At 36.7% G+C, this 14,845-nt stretch overlaps 1 protein-coding gene across 1 annotated transcript; it reads right to left on the bottom strand.

The window, feature by feature from the left end:
* Window positions 1-3,405: 3,405 nt before the first annotated feature.
* fra10ac1 (FRA10A associated CGG repeat 1) lies at window positions 3,406-14,777 on the bottom strand. The gene is made up of 14 exons (XM_072668113.1): window positions 14,694-14,777; window positions 13,884-13,963; window positions 13,085-13,174; window positions 12,548-12,593; window positions 12,241-12,317; window positions 12,053-12,136; window positions 11,888-11,972; window positions 11,762-11,807; window positions 8,369-8,482; window positions 6,779-6,821; window positions 6,492-6,604; window positions 4,326-4,355; window positions 3,728-3,806; window positions 3,406-3,603 (listed from the first exon to the last, which is right to left on the bottom strand). The coding sequence occupies exons 1-14, from the start codon at window positions 14,772-14,774 to the stop codon at window positions 3,561-3,563; spliced, it is 1,011 nt and encodes a 336-aa protein (XP_072524214.1). The 5' UTR covers window positions 14,775-14,777; the 3' UTR covers window positions 3,406-3,560.
* Window positions 14,778-14,845: the final 68 nt, after the last annotated feature.

Raw genomic sequence — 14,845 nt, 5'->3', positions numbered from 1 at the left:
ATCAACCCATCACAAATGCAGGTGGAAGGCACTCCTTTTTGGACCATGACTCCTGCCAGCTGTCTCCTTTCCATTTCTCTTTTTCTGTTACATGCTAGCAAACATAAATCCTTTTGTGGATGAAAGATTTGACTCTTCACCGCTCTTCTTGTATAAGATGCAAAATGTGAACAACACACAAAAAGCTAACCATGTGTTTCATGTTTTTTCCCCCACGTGGTATCAGTAGTTTCATAGCAAGAGGAAATGATTTCAGCACTTGTGGTGGCTATTGCATCTTCCCTGATGGTATGGTGGCTCAATTACTTTGCACAGGGAAGGTTATGGTACTATCTTATTATGTTTGATGTAGAATAGTCAAAGCAATTTGTAATACTTTATTATTAGTCTAAAGGTCAAAATGATTCTATTATTTAACTGGAGAAAAATACATTGCGAGGAAGTAACACATGAGTAAAATGTTATTAACTTAAATCAATTTAATTATTTAGCACATTTCACAAATATATTAGGAATAATGTTATGTTTTACAAAAAGGTCTGAAAAACTTCAAATTGATTGTGATGTTAGTCAAACCTTCTCAGTTGCTTAGACAGTTAAATATATGCATTTGATACATGTGCATACACATACAGGTATTCTAACTGAGATATCTAAAAATGCATATGGATGACAATGTGCGCTCTTCTAGATTCATATGCGTAACTTCCACATTACACACATGATTATTGAGAGATTATTTTGAACCACTGTTCACTATGAATCATTTTCTACTTTTTTTTTCTCTGTAGACATGAAACTAAAAATGTAAGCCAAGACACAGGGAGCAATGTAATCATTCAGTAATAACTGTTGTCCACATTTTGGTTTGACGGTGCAGAAGTCATTGAGACTGTTATGACATTGTTGTGACCGAATGGATGACCTTTCACTTTGATTATTTAATGAGATCTAATGTATATGGAGCATAGTTTGTACATGTATTTCATAATCCTACATACAACATATATTACATAGAATGTAAATATATGATAGGACATTACATATTTACCTGTTGAAAAAAAATTGGAAATAATTTTGAAGATGGTGAAATAAATCAGTATGTAAAACCGAACAAAGGGAAATTCAACAGATGATCTTACTGAGCTTTTATGATGAAAACTTCAGGAAAGAGCTGGCAGTACAAAAGTAATGTTAGACTGAACAGAGGAAGCTGACATTGACTTAAGCTCGACCTGATTTAATCTTTAAATGCAACTGTTAAATAAAATAGGTCACAGGAGGTTCTCCTTGTTTATTATGAGCTAAAGCACTGAAAAGCATATCAGAATGCACATCCCAGTCAAGAATGACCTTCTGTGGTGTTTAAGCACAAAGTTGATGACAAGTTGAAGAGAGTAAAACATGGGGAACTGAACGTTGATTCTGTTTTCCTGCCAAAAAAAGTGTAGGTATAAACCCCTAAATGATTTTCCTGCCCAAATTTTGCTGGATCTAAAAATAATGCATAGGTCATCTATTTGTCCCTTTCTTCTTTATTTTGTGACACATTCCATAGAGAGGCTCAGATGACCCCTCTTTTAATACTCTTTAACCAAGACAGAAGGCACTGTCATAAGTGATTTATCTTATTAAATTGCCAGTTTTCTTTTGTGGTTGTACACTATGACATACTACTGATGTAAAATCCTAATGAAAGACAACAGATTCACATCTAATGTGCTGTAACTGAATGGGCTCTGTTGCATGTATAATATGCTGTAAATTATATCATGAAAACAAATAAATGCATTCTTCAGATGGTTTAGATTCACTGTCTACTGCTTACCACACTGGTGATTATAGGCGTCTTGTAATGTTGTTTCTGGCTATTTCTGCCAGATTGCTTAGAGGACACTTGGAGAACTGTGAGGACTTTTAAGCACTAGCCAACCCCATGACTCCTCTATCATGCAAAGAAGGATTACTTAATAAAGCTGGATCAGCCTATGCAAAAGAAGCTCAGGTACTTGGCTGACAGCCAAGTCAACAGGCATCTTTCTTCTGTCAAAGTCTGGGGCTTCTTTGCAACAGCTTGATTTGTGATGCAGCAAATACTAATGAAACAGGCTTACTGACACCAAATGTGATTATACATGCTGATTAAATTACTACCAAACACAAGCAAAATAGAGCAGAACTCTCCTCTTTGTTGGTTGTTTACTCTCTTTCTCGAACCATGCACTTCAGAATTTGGGAATGGTGTTGGGAATGGAAGCTCTTGAGTTCACCTGGGAGTCATCATATATGTTTTTGGGAATGTACAAAGATGAATTTAATCCCAGTGTTCAATATGTTCTTTAAAGTCATCAGTACCTTACAGTACCTTGAAAAAGTATTCAACTTCCTTAAAAGTCATCAGACAATCTAGATTGGTATTTTGTTGTAAACAAATATAAAGTAAACATGATCAGCAACACTTAAATGCTGTGCCATTCAAGTAATGATTGGTATTAATAGGCCCCAAGTTTGCTAAGAAATCACACTATTACACCATCTCCACCAGTTTTGACTGCTGGTATAAGACAGGTCATAGATTCATAGTCATGGATTCATGCTTCATCAGAAATCAAGCTTTGGTGAGCCTTGCCTACTGCAGCCTCAGCTTTATATTCTTGGCAGACAGAAGTAGAACCCAATGTGGTATTCTGCTGTTGCGTCAGTGTTCAGTGTTTGTTTTAGGTTGTTGCAAGTTCACACAAAGCTTTAGCTGTAGTAGGCAACATCTCTGGAGAACATAAGGTAATTGTGAGGTAGCACTTTAAAAAAGTACTCTGATGGACATTTAGCAACTTCCACACACTGTGAACAAGTCTACTAAATGAGTTTATGACCCACAATAAAAAAAAAAAAAAACTGACTACTTCTCACACTGAATCAGAACCAAGAAGGTTTCACTGTTTTGGAAGTCCCACCATCAGTATTAATCAGTACTGTCTCCACTGTACAGAGACTTATTGTGGATTTGTTCATTTACTTTAGTAATGTGTTCTTTCTAGTCACCTTCCCATGTAGGTCAGCTATATGCAGAGCTATCGTTGACTGGTAAAACTTCACTCCAGTCTCAGTCATGCTCACATTGTTGCCTCTCTGTGGCTTCCCACACAAGACCTCCTTTTGCTCAGACATTTGTGGTTTGATATGGCCTTGTGTAGACAGTTCATCCTGGGTGGCATGATGCAGCTTCCATTTCTTCAACTGACCAAATGGTGCATATTGGGATTTTGGGCTTAAATTAAGGGGGACATTTAGCCAGAAACGGTGACCTTTTCCCCTTTTTTTGGTTACTATTTTTTCAAAGAATATATTTATTTTTAAAAGAATAGATTTTGAACACAGATTTTGAAAAAACACAGAACAATGACATTTGCACTCCAGACAATGTAGACTTTTAAGACGTTTGAATATTTTTGCAATACACTGTAACCTTTCTATGCATGAAGTAAGCTAACAGACATGTCTCTTGAAGGTTTAATCCAAAACTGCTGAAGCTGAAAGTTTTGACTGCATGCCAAATGTGCTCAGAGAAACATGTCCTCAAAGTACTCGTCAAACTCCTCTTCCCTGGAAGAGAGACAAACAAGGTTAATTAATGTTAAATGCTATTTGCTACATACAAGCAATTGCATGTGTATGACATACCATTTGTGACACTAGACCATTAAAAAGTCATGACCAAAGTGCTCACCGTGACTTTTCCACTAAATTAGGAGCTGGGCCTTTCCAGTGCTTAGACCCAGATGGTGTCTTACCACCCTCTTCACTTTCTAAAAAAACAAGACAAAAGCTCAAAACTACAAGTGTGGTAAGATGCTAATCAAAGCCTTTGATCAGATTGTAGCCCATTAAGATGTCAACCATCAAGCAAACAGATTTATGTTAAGGCTCTTTCATTCTTCTTCCTCCAGACACTGATCCATTGGCCAGAAAAGTTCCAGTTTTGTTTGCTCAACAGAAAATAATCCAAAAACGTGCGATGAAACAAAACTGTAGTTTCTTGTGCCTATGGATCAGTGGTCCACAAATAATCTTAGATGCTATTGTGACATAATAATAACCATAACACAAAAATTAATAATACATTTTATTGGTAACACACTTTATATTTTGAACAAATCTCAAAGTGTTACAAGGTAAAAGCATCACTATAAAAGACTAAGATCTAATATAAATGTGGGATTCACTGGCCACAAGATTCACATAGTAGCCACATTAATGAGTGTCAGTTCATGAAATGTATAAAAGATATAACCAAAAGTGATGACGAAAAAATATGGAGCTCAAACCTGACTCCATTGAATCTGAGGTAGAACACTCTGTTGACAGAGGAAGAAAGTGTGTCAAACCAGATACTATTGTACAACTGCTCCACATATATAATAATCAGACGATTCAGTAACAATGAAACACACGCGCTGTAGCAAGGAGCAGCATGTCAGATATTGACAGATTTCTGCACTCTTATACTCAACTTATAAAGCTAATGACCTTTTTAGTCTTAATGTGTATATACCTATGCTTTTATATGCTCAGATGGAGTAAATTTTATATTGTTTGACAGATATTTAATACATGATGTTTACAGTGTCCTATGCTCTTACCGCTGCAATGATGCCATTTCCCTCAATGTCTATCTATCTACAAGTCTCTACAAGTGCTACAAGGTAAAAGCATCACCATAAAAGACAGAAATCCAATATAAATAAGTGGGAATCAAATCTTTTTGGCCACATGAACATGGTATAAATTGTCAGTTCATGAATTGACTAAAGATACAAAATAATCATTAAATAGTGGAGGTGCAGAAAAAACGGGGAGCTCAAACCTGACTCCAATGAATCTTATGAACATGAGGTAGAACACCCTCTTTGTTTTCTTTTTTTATTACTTTTATAAACAGAATTGTGGTCAATATCATTTGACTACAAAAAATATCAAAGTTAAAAACATTAAAAGCAATGTAAATTAAATAATAATCTATAATGGACAATAAGTGCTTGCATAAATATTAGGGCTATACAATATTTAAAAAACTGACATTGCAAAGGTCTTTTCTTCTGTGATATATATTGCGATATAAAAAAAAAAAATACAGGAATTCTTACTAGATTTTCCCCAGAAGTGATCCATCACGTTGCAATATTAATATTGCACTCCATGTACACAACATTAGAGTAAAATAAATGATATTGGACTAATATGATTTGCATCTTGTATGTCATAGTAAACAAGAGGGATTTTTTTTTCAAGCAGCAAAAAAGTTGTAAGCATTTGATTTAATTTGCCCACATTGTGATGACGATGCTAAAACGTTATATTGTGCATCCCTAATAAATATTCACACCCCTTAAAGTAAATAGTAGTCAAAGGGGTCATATGTGGCCTACCTTACTAGTCTCCTTCTTACATAGTCACCCAGTTTGTGAGGACGGCCTGCTCTAGGTAGATTTACATATGCCATATTCCTTCCATTTCCTATTGATGGATTTAACTGAACTCCAAGGGTTGTTCAAGACTTGGACCATCTTTTGTATTTATCCTCTGACTCCATTTCACTAATTGTGAGATGCCTAGCACCAATTTCCAGCACTTCTGTTGAATTAGGTCAGTCACTTTAAATGGGGAGAATGTATATGGAATCACTTATTTTACATTACATTTTTTTGTTTTATTGACATAACTTTTGTTTTGTTTTTGTAAATGTATGTAAAAAATGCAAAATGATATTCTTCACCATGATTCAATTTATAAAAGCAATAATACCATGGGGGGATAAAACCATTAAAGAGGTGAATGCTTTTTTTATAGGTACTGAATCCATCTATAGCTGCATGCAAAAAAAAAGTAAAGAAACAATATGCAAAAGTATACAACAGTTTGTGAGGGTTTTAGCTTGATTACAAATAAGCTGTGTGCTCCTCTATGCAGCTGCCTAGCACTCTGCAAATGAAAAAAAAGAATGCCCACATAACAGGCGAAGACAATAGGAAGTTAGCAAAGCACTTGCAGGTATATAAAATGTCTAGCACATTGTTGGGTTTTTGTTATCACAGGGTCCATTTTATGCATTAGGATTTGGTTTGGAATATCATTTAGTGTTTACTATGAACATTCAGACAGAGGGCAAACACTTATCGTAAATCATAACAAAAGACATTACAAGCTTGGACTGCTACTGGAATGCTTTGTAAGCTGGTATTTTTCCACTGCATTGCAGTTCTTGTATGAATCTGCCTATGTGCATTCATTAACAGTGTTCTGCCCCTGAGCAAGGCACTTCATTCCATGTGTTCTTGTGTGCTGTAACCTGATACCCATAACTTTCCTAACTACTAAAACAAAAACGGTTTTGCATGGTGCAAAAGTACTTACTGTAACTGAGGTTTAAAATGTTGATGCGTGAAGTGTAAATCAGTAATAAATAAAAAATAACAGGCTGTGAACTGTCTTGCCTTTTTGTTTGTTCTTATGTTTTTTAGGATTGGGTGATGTCTTCTTTTCCTGTTGCTTATCTCTATTCCTCTTTGGTCTGTGTTTTTTTTTTTTAACCATGGCCTCTTTCCTTCTGAAAAAGACAAAGAAACATCTTAACATCAGTGACTGCTTAAAACAAACATGCTTCAATGGATAATGAAAAATAGTGGGAACAGGTAAGCAACTGATCCCTCCCAACAGTTTTGCTTACGGCACCTCTTTCAGAACAAAGCAACTGTGATAAAATAAATGCATAGTTTCTTACTTGTGATGATAGTTTAGTTTAAAGGAGCATTCTGGACAGAGTCCTACAACACAGAATAAAAGAAAGAAAACCATACAATAATTTTACAGAATAACCTAAATTCACATTTCAGTTTTGAAGAATTAAGGTTTGACCAATAGTTCTTTTGTCAGTAATGTTGGACCAATCCAAAAGATGTAAAAAGCCCACCTATCACAAACATGGTGCACAATTAAAGTTGGAATGGAGTCTTTGAATCTTCATAATTGCGGTCAGACAAAAATTTATTTATTTTTTTTGCTAGAAAGGCAAAGTTTGTGAACAAACTTTAATTTGGCTTGTCAACGTGTATGTGGTGTGTACGAGCATGGCATGGGGGGGCATGCCGTGTGTAAATGGGTGTGTGTGTAAAATGTAATGTGGTGTGTGCAGTGTGCTGTGTATGGTGTACACTGTGTAGTGTGGGTGGTGTGGAGCGTGTGGACTTTTGTGTGGGGTTTTAGCCCAAAAGATGGTTGGTCCAAAAGCTCATCCAAAATGTTTGGCTAATAGAGCTGTGTCCACAAACTTTTGGATAAAATGTGAGGTGCCAAAATGTCTGCCCAAATGCTCATCCAATATGATTGGCTAATATGAAGTGTCCAATAACATTTGGCCAAAAAGTAGAATGTGTTACCAAAGCTTTTACAGAAAAAAAGGGTTTGTCCAAAAGCTCGTGCAAACACAGACAGTGCTAGGGAGCAATGGAGAGAACGGACACTGCATGCATTCTCTCAGCTTGTGACATCAGTGTGACCTGGTGTGAAGTGTGTAGTGTGAGTGGTGTTGAGTGTATGTGATGTGTAGTGTCTGTGGTGTCTTGAGAGTGTGGTGTTCACAAACATTTGGCCAAAAATTGAGGGTGCCAAAACTGAAATAAGCCTAAATAAGCCTAAAAGCCATTTTAATATGCTAGTAGACCTGTGTCCACAAACCTTTGGCCAAAATGTGAAATGCAAACACTTGTGCCCAGTGCATGCTTGGTCCAAAAGCTCCTGCATGCACAGATGGTACTGAAGAGCAAGGGAGATACTGGAGGAACATGCTTTCTCTCAGCTGGTGTGTGCTAACAACTGTTACGTCATTTCAACATTCATTATTGTACATATTTTTCCCAGCGATTTTAAGAAAAAATTGCTATGGATTTAGCCATAATAAGTGTTGTACTTAAGCCACCATTCACTAGCTAGTTCTGAAAATTTAGTCAGGGCTTAGCCAATAACATGTGTGTTGCTAAAATAATTTTCACCCACATAAATGTACATATATGAACATCATTTAAAATTGGGCACTCCGACATAAACTGTAACTTCTTACTTGGTTAATAGTTTGTATAGCTCAATTATGACAACATTAAACAATTACATTTGAAGAAGAGTGATATCTAATTAATTACTGCCAGTACTGCCTACAAGCAATGACAAACATGTGGCAGGCTGTGTACAGTAATGCACACGGATGGTCATTCCTTAAGTATGCAGTAATTAGATTAACTCCAAGACCAATGAGAAGAAAGGGAGGGGAATAATAGCTGTAGAGCTTAGGTGAGTGCCCATCTGAGAGCAGCCTTACGCAGTTTGACCAGTGCGTTCCTCTTTTCGCCGTGCTCCACATAAGCAAAGTTCACCTCCCAGCTCTTCAAGCCCTCCTGCTTGTCACAATTCTTGTTCCCACACAGAAACTGGCCTGCCACACATCACGGGAGGAAAAAAAAAGACACATCAGCAACAGAATGGCCCTTGAGCAATAAACACACGTTTATATGTGGGCTTGCCTGATGCCCATGGCGATTGCTTGTCATGTCAATGAAACCTGGTCAAAAGCGAATGTATTAGTAAAACTAACTGGTTTTGCCTCAGTATGTATGGTGTCTCTGTGATCCTTGAGGCTGAAGCTATTTGGGTTTTAGTAGCTTAAAATCAAACACTAAACTAGCCAAGTGTGATGAGAGAGAGAGAGAGAGAGAGAGTTCCCCTGGCTTGGCCTTTTCCCCAAGATCAACAACAGGTTGGCTTTAGCTCCAGTAAGCTTAGTAGGGGATCCTCCAGATTGCCACTGGAGGGAAAATGCGTCATTAGGAAGAGCACCTCTGCCAGGCTTTCCTCACAGCACACCATCTGGGTCAGCTTTAGGGCTCACCTCCCCCTTGTGTTTTGCTAAAAATCGCTGACATAAAATTGATTTTTGTCTAGCACAAGCCCCCAAAGTCTTGTTTGTTGCTGATTGTCCTATTTTGCTTTAAGGTCTGCGACACTGGTCCAGCTCCGAAGTACACAGGAAAATATTTTGATAAGAGACGCAATACCAACATAGGCACGTTCAGACTAGGCTGAAATGCCCAAGCGGTGCCAGCGGGTCTAGAGAAGGAACGTGATTACACACTGATGTCCAAAAGGCGTATTTATCTTAGCTTGCTTGCTGTTGACATTCTAGTAAACTTTGATCCAACCTATTCCAAGTCACCATGTGGTAAACACACTTAAATTGACTAGGCCTTTATATCAGTGACCTCCACAAGTCAGCTTTAGGAGTTGTTAAATGATTCCGAGGGAGTGAGAGTGACTTGAGCTGGCCATTATCCTCATGCTGCCCGCACAGATTAATGTGTTGGCCAATTATCTTGTCTCTGCTGTGACGTACTTGTGACTTGAGGCCCCTCTGATTAAACTCACGTGAGTAGCATTCAAGTCGTTAAGACCTGTAAATCTGGCAAAAAGCGTCTTTAGAGAAATGCAAAAATGCATCAGGTTCATCTTTATTAGGCCACAATAATAAACCTTTAAAAGCTTCAGTGTGTCATATCAATTTGAAGTTGTAAATTCAACTGCATTGATTTTGGAATGTTATAATAATTTTTACACAAATTAAAAGCCCAGAGCTATTTTCAAAAACAGCTTGGACCCCTTTTTTGTTGTCTATATTTGACTACCAAGTGAACATAAATGTCACATTTGTGTTTCGGGGGATTTATGATGAATAATTAATTAAATTAAATTAAATTAAGGTTTTGTAATTCACAGAACAGTTTCTTTAATAACTGCAATTGAATTACATCATGTCTCCAACTTTCCCTGGTTTACTGAAGCTGACAGAGCAGGTGAAGGCTAATGGCAGATTAAAGACTGGCCACCTCCCAGCAAATTCTGGACTGGTAAACTTTTGAAAAACATATTTAAGTCAATTAGCCATTCCTTTTCCTCTAACTGGTTCAGGTCAAAAGTGTAGACTAGTTTGAGATTTTCACACATTTTTATTAGACCAACTAAAAGCCTGAAAGTCATCAAAATACTTGCAGTTAGGGCAGAAGTATTATAGGGTCAAAACTGTTTAGGTCACAGTTACATTCTACATGATTACAGCTGCACTATCTGCTTTTCCTGTTTTCTCATTGCACATTTCAATCAATGTCATTTCAGACAACACAAGGAATGTAAATGAGACAACTCTCAGGTCCTGCAAACATTCTGTTCAAACTGCCACAAACAAATTCCATAAATAATTTTCAGTTTTTACCATTTTTATTTGAACTTCTCAAAACAGGCGTCTATAGAGCAAGAGTACAACAGTACTCCAGATAGTTGTATAATCCGATAATTAGCATGTCATGCTTTGGTCACACCTGCACAGAATCTAAAACTCTGCCCCCATCTAGTGGCCCAAACATCTGAGGTTAATTTGCCAGTCTAGCAGGATGACCCCAGCTAAAAACAAAAAGACAAAAACAACAAACGTTTGCTACATGAGAATATTTGGTAAATGGAAAGTCACGTGTCAATCTAATTAATTAGCTTAAATAATTAGGTAATATTGAGTCTAATCTGCATACTGTATATAACTGGATGCCCCCCCCCCCTTGAAACATGAAGTTGTCCTCAGGATACTGTATTAATAATAAATGAATATTTGAATGTATCCTTATGAAGTTGTAGGAAAATTTACAGTATGTATATAGCTATCATTTACACTATGTATATAGCTATTGCATTAATGCTCACCTGAGAAGAAGCACAATGTTAAGAAATACTACCTAAGACACCAAAGTAAACACTAAGTGTTCTGTTCTTTCAGGTCCTATTAAAGGGGCCCCTGTCATGTAAAGTAAAATTCTCCAGCATTATTAAAAAAGGCAGTTTGTCTTTGCTAAGGAGTTGATTTTAATGACAGTTTATCTGATGTCACAGAAAACAACTAATTTACATATATCCACCTATTAATTATATTGCAGATTAGCCCCACTCATTCATATTACAGTTCTAAAGAGTGTTTCAGATTAAATAGTTTTTTAATGTGGCACAAAACAGGAATATCAGAATAAATCCATAACAAATAACAAAACAAATGCCACTGGAATAAAAAAATATTTAATAACTTCTATTATAGAAATTATAATATTAATAATATATTAATATATATTATAGAAATTATTAATATTTAATAATTTCTATAATATAAACTACAACTTAAACAACAACCCGCACAAATAAATAAGAAACTCATGTAATGGATTATTATCTTAACAGAGGTATAGCAGTCATATTCAAAGATGATAAACTAGAATACAGAAATGGAATCTCAATGTGGCCATTTACATCTCAATGCTTGGGTTATGTGAAGGTAGCAGAATGTAAGGTAAGGTAAGGTAAGGTGCACGTATTTGTCACTGTACACTGTACAGCGAAATGTGTCCTCCGCATTTAACCCATCTGGTAGCGAACACACACTCACACGCACACATGTGTTAGGGGCAGTGAGTACACACACACACACCCAGAGCGGTGGGCAGCCAACTCCAGCGCCCGGGGAGCAGAGAGGGTAAAGGGCCTTGCTCAAGGGCCCAACAGTGGCAGCTTGCCGAGCCCGGGAATCGAACCCACAACCCTGTTATCGATATCCCGGCGCTCTAACCGCTGAGCCACCACTGCCCCTTTTGAAGGAGAAAAAGAAGAAAAAAACAACAACACTGACCTTTCCCTGATATTACTTCGTTTTCAATACGCCATCTAAATCCAAACTACAAGAAGGAAAATAAAAAAATGTTGTAAGTGTTCTGTTATTTAAAAAAGAGACTGCATTGGCAAAAAGGGCACATACCTTATTTTCTTTGTATCTGCTGATGTCAGCAATGCAGTACTCCTTGAAGAGCTTATCATAATACTTCTTTGCAAGTTCTTTTTCCCTGCAAACCATTCATATTTATTTTTATAACTACACAATCAATGTAAATATAACCTAGCTTGGTTAAAGTTTGTAAACTACCATGTCATATCCTCCTCATCCTCGTCTCTCCAAAGAAAGCGGTGGTTTTCCCTCACCACGTCGAGATCTATCTTATCTTTAGCCCTGCATAAAGATCAGACAGAGCTGATTCAGGAACAATCAGGTTTATCTTGCAGGGTGACTGATTTGTGTGAAATGAAAGATTTAGGTTAACAGAAACTACTTACGTGGATCGTTTGAAGTCTTTAAGCTTTCCTCCATAGTACAGTATGTAATCACTAACAAACTTCTTATGTCTATCAAACTGAAGATGTAACATCAAGGATTAAAAACTCAATGAAACTATAATTGCAATGTTTATCAAACATCTCACACTATAAATACTGGTCCACATTGCTGTACTAGATTAGCAATCTTATAGCCTTTATAAACTGTACTACCACATTTTCTACTTTTAACATGGCAAGGTGGTGTGTAACACAATATCTGAGACACTGAAAACACTTTGTGAACTATCTGTGTTAGCAAGGATATGGCATTCATAGACATGAAATGATGGCGTCGGTTCCTGGCCTCCTCTCTGTAAGAGTAAATAAAACAATCTCAGAACAGAGCAGTAGAGTAAAGGTTAAGTTCAACAAGACGTCAAACCCGCTAAATATTTCCCCCTTTACCCTAATTATTGTGTAACTTGTATAAATTAATTGCTTAAATTTGGTCCGTGATTTTGTAAGTCCATCTTAGAATATCAGTAATATATTCCACATAAGCAAAACAAGTGTTTTTGTGATTGTTTTGTATGATATTTTGTATATTGTACTGATTGTATTTGTGATTTGTAAAGTGGCTTGCCATTGGCCATATAATATGCACAATAACAACATTTGACTGTGATAAACTTCCATTACTTCTTAACAATATTAGCCTTAGTGCTTCTAGTGCAAAACTGTAGAAAAAGGAAATGTTGGACACTAAATATGTCTGAACTGAATGTATTTGGGGAAACTGGGTAGAAATCTGAAATAAAAAAATGTCTCCTATTATTTCTTTAATGTGATATTTTGCCTATACCTGTCTAATTCTTCAGCAGCCACATTTCTGTGGGCGACCGTGGAGGGACCTTTCTTGAATTGCTTCTGCATTACCTCATCTTCATGTTTCCTATGTAACAGAAATAAGCAATTATATGTTTTATGTGCAACAGCTGACATTTTAAAATCTGTCGTTTATCAGGAGGGAAATTCCACATGGACAATCCCACAGCGCAAATGGACAATTACCCAAAGAATAACAAGCTTAAAGCATAAAGCAACCCATTACTTTATTAATGGTAAAGATGTGAAATGTTCTGCAATGGCCACATTTATCACCTGACCTTTCATGAAGGCAAATAGAGGGTAAAACACCCCCGAAACAAACAGGAACTGAAGACAACTGCAGCTAAGCATTACCAGGAAACAATCCTTGCATCTGGCAATGTCTATGAACTCCAGACTTTAGGCAATTGCTAACTGCAAAGGATTTGCAACCCAATACCAAAAATGTCTGTTTTCATGCTGTCTCCTCCTTCAATCATTCTTTAATTTACTTACTCGGACTTTGGGTCATTGTCTTTTTGCATCACCCAACATCTCTTCAGCCTAAGGCCTTAAAAAGCTGCCTTTACATCCTCTGTAAAATATTTTACATTCTTGAATTCACAATGTGTGGTTGTCCAGCCAGGTCTTTGGCAATGCTTTTGTGGCCTTTTTCAACTTAATGCCTCTCTATAACACTTATATAGGCTGGTTATAGTGTTTCTTGCAACTACAACTATGAACTTGTTAATATCCAAATATGTATGGACTTAGCTGTACAATGAAAACATCACCTCTTTTGTCCATTTTGAGATTCTTGTCCTCCACCTTCCTCATCACTGAAATCAGAGTCATATCCACCACCTACATGCACCTAGAGAATAAGACAATTTAAATACACCATGACTGGAGCAATATTAGGACTACAAAACAAGCATTTGATAATTTAAAAGCAAGTGAAAGTCTTTCAATCTACAGTGTGTACTAAAATTAAAATGAAATCAGGTTACAATAAAGTGTAAATTATCTATGATGTTCTGTCTCTCACTTTTCATGACACCAAGACCAAATCTTGTAACACAATGCATAAAAAATGGACATGGGCAAGGATGTACAAAACTTGCAAAAAGCTAATGTGCTAAATATAATGGTCAACCTTGTAACCTCTGGGATCTAACCATGTAAGGAAATTAGGGAAGCATAATAGCCTGACATACAACACATGGCTAAGTTTTTCCATTCCAAAAACTGAGCTTGTACCTATAAAAAAATGTATCTATATAGTCTCACAACCCTGCAGGAGAGCTGGCAACCTTTGAACACACGAATAATATCGCGTTAGCTAGCTATTGCTAGGTTTATAGTGCCAGAACTATACAGAGGCAACCAAAAAGAGTACCGAGGCGTGATCTAAACAGTATGATATATTCACATATAGCTAAATATATGCTAGCCTTCCTGGTGATTTTGCATATATCGTGACGAACAGGCTCTAAAGCTCTATAAACTCTATTTAATGAATATATAAATACTCGCGTTTTCTTTTTACTACGAGTTTAAAGATATTTTTCGACGATAATAGTTATTATATTTCTTATAACCACCTTGACCAGATCGAGTCCGCTTTGATGCATTTTCCTCAGGTTTGTGTTTACGCGCAGCCAAAAAATATCGCTCCCGCGCATAATGATGACGTAACAGAGATTGCCAAATCAGATTGATACACAAATCCATGCTTTTTTGTTCTCCCCCTTTT

Source organism: Salminus brasiliensis, chromosome 22 (genome assembly GCF_030463535.1).
Source record: "Salminus brasiliensis chromosome 22, fSalBra1.hap2, whole genome shotgun sequence".
NCBI classification, from domain to species: domain Eukaryota; kingdom Metazoa; phylum Chordata; class Actinopteri; order Characiformes; family Bryconidae; genus Salminus; species Salminus brasiliensis.
Note: the sequence above shows the minus strand (reverse complement) of the source record. Positions and strands in the feature narration are given on the sequence as shown.

What these genes read in the sequence shown, in the direction of transcription:
- fra10ac1 (XM_072668113.1), bottom strand. Translation starts at nt 14,774, where the DNA reads ATGCGCGGGAGCGATATTTTTTGGCTGCGCGTAAACACAAACCTGAGG. An exon ending in GAACGCACTGGTCAAACTGC is followed by an intron (nt 6,822 to 8,368) that starts GTAAGGCTGCTC and finishes TCTGTGTTGTAG; the next exon opens with GACTCTGTCCAGAATGCTCC. An exon ending in ACATAAGAACAAACAAAAAG is followed by an intron (nt 4,356 to 6,491) that starts GCAAGACAGTTC and finishes CTCTGTCAACAG; the next exon opens with AGTGTTCTACCTCAGATTCA.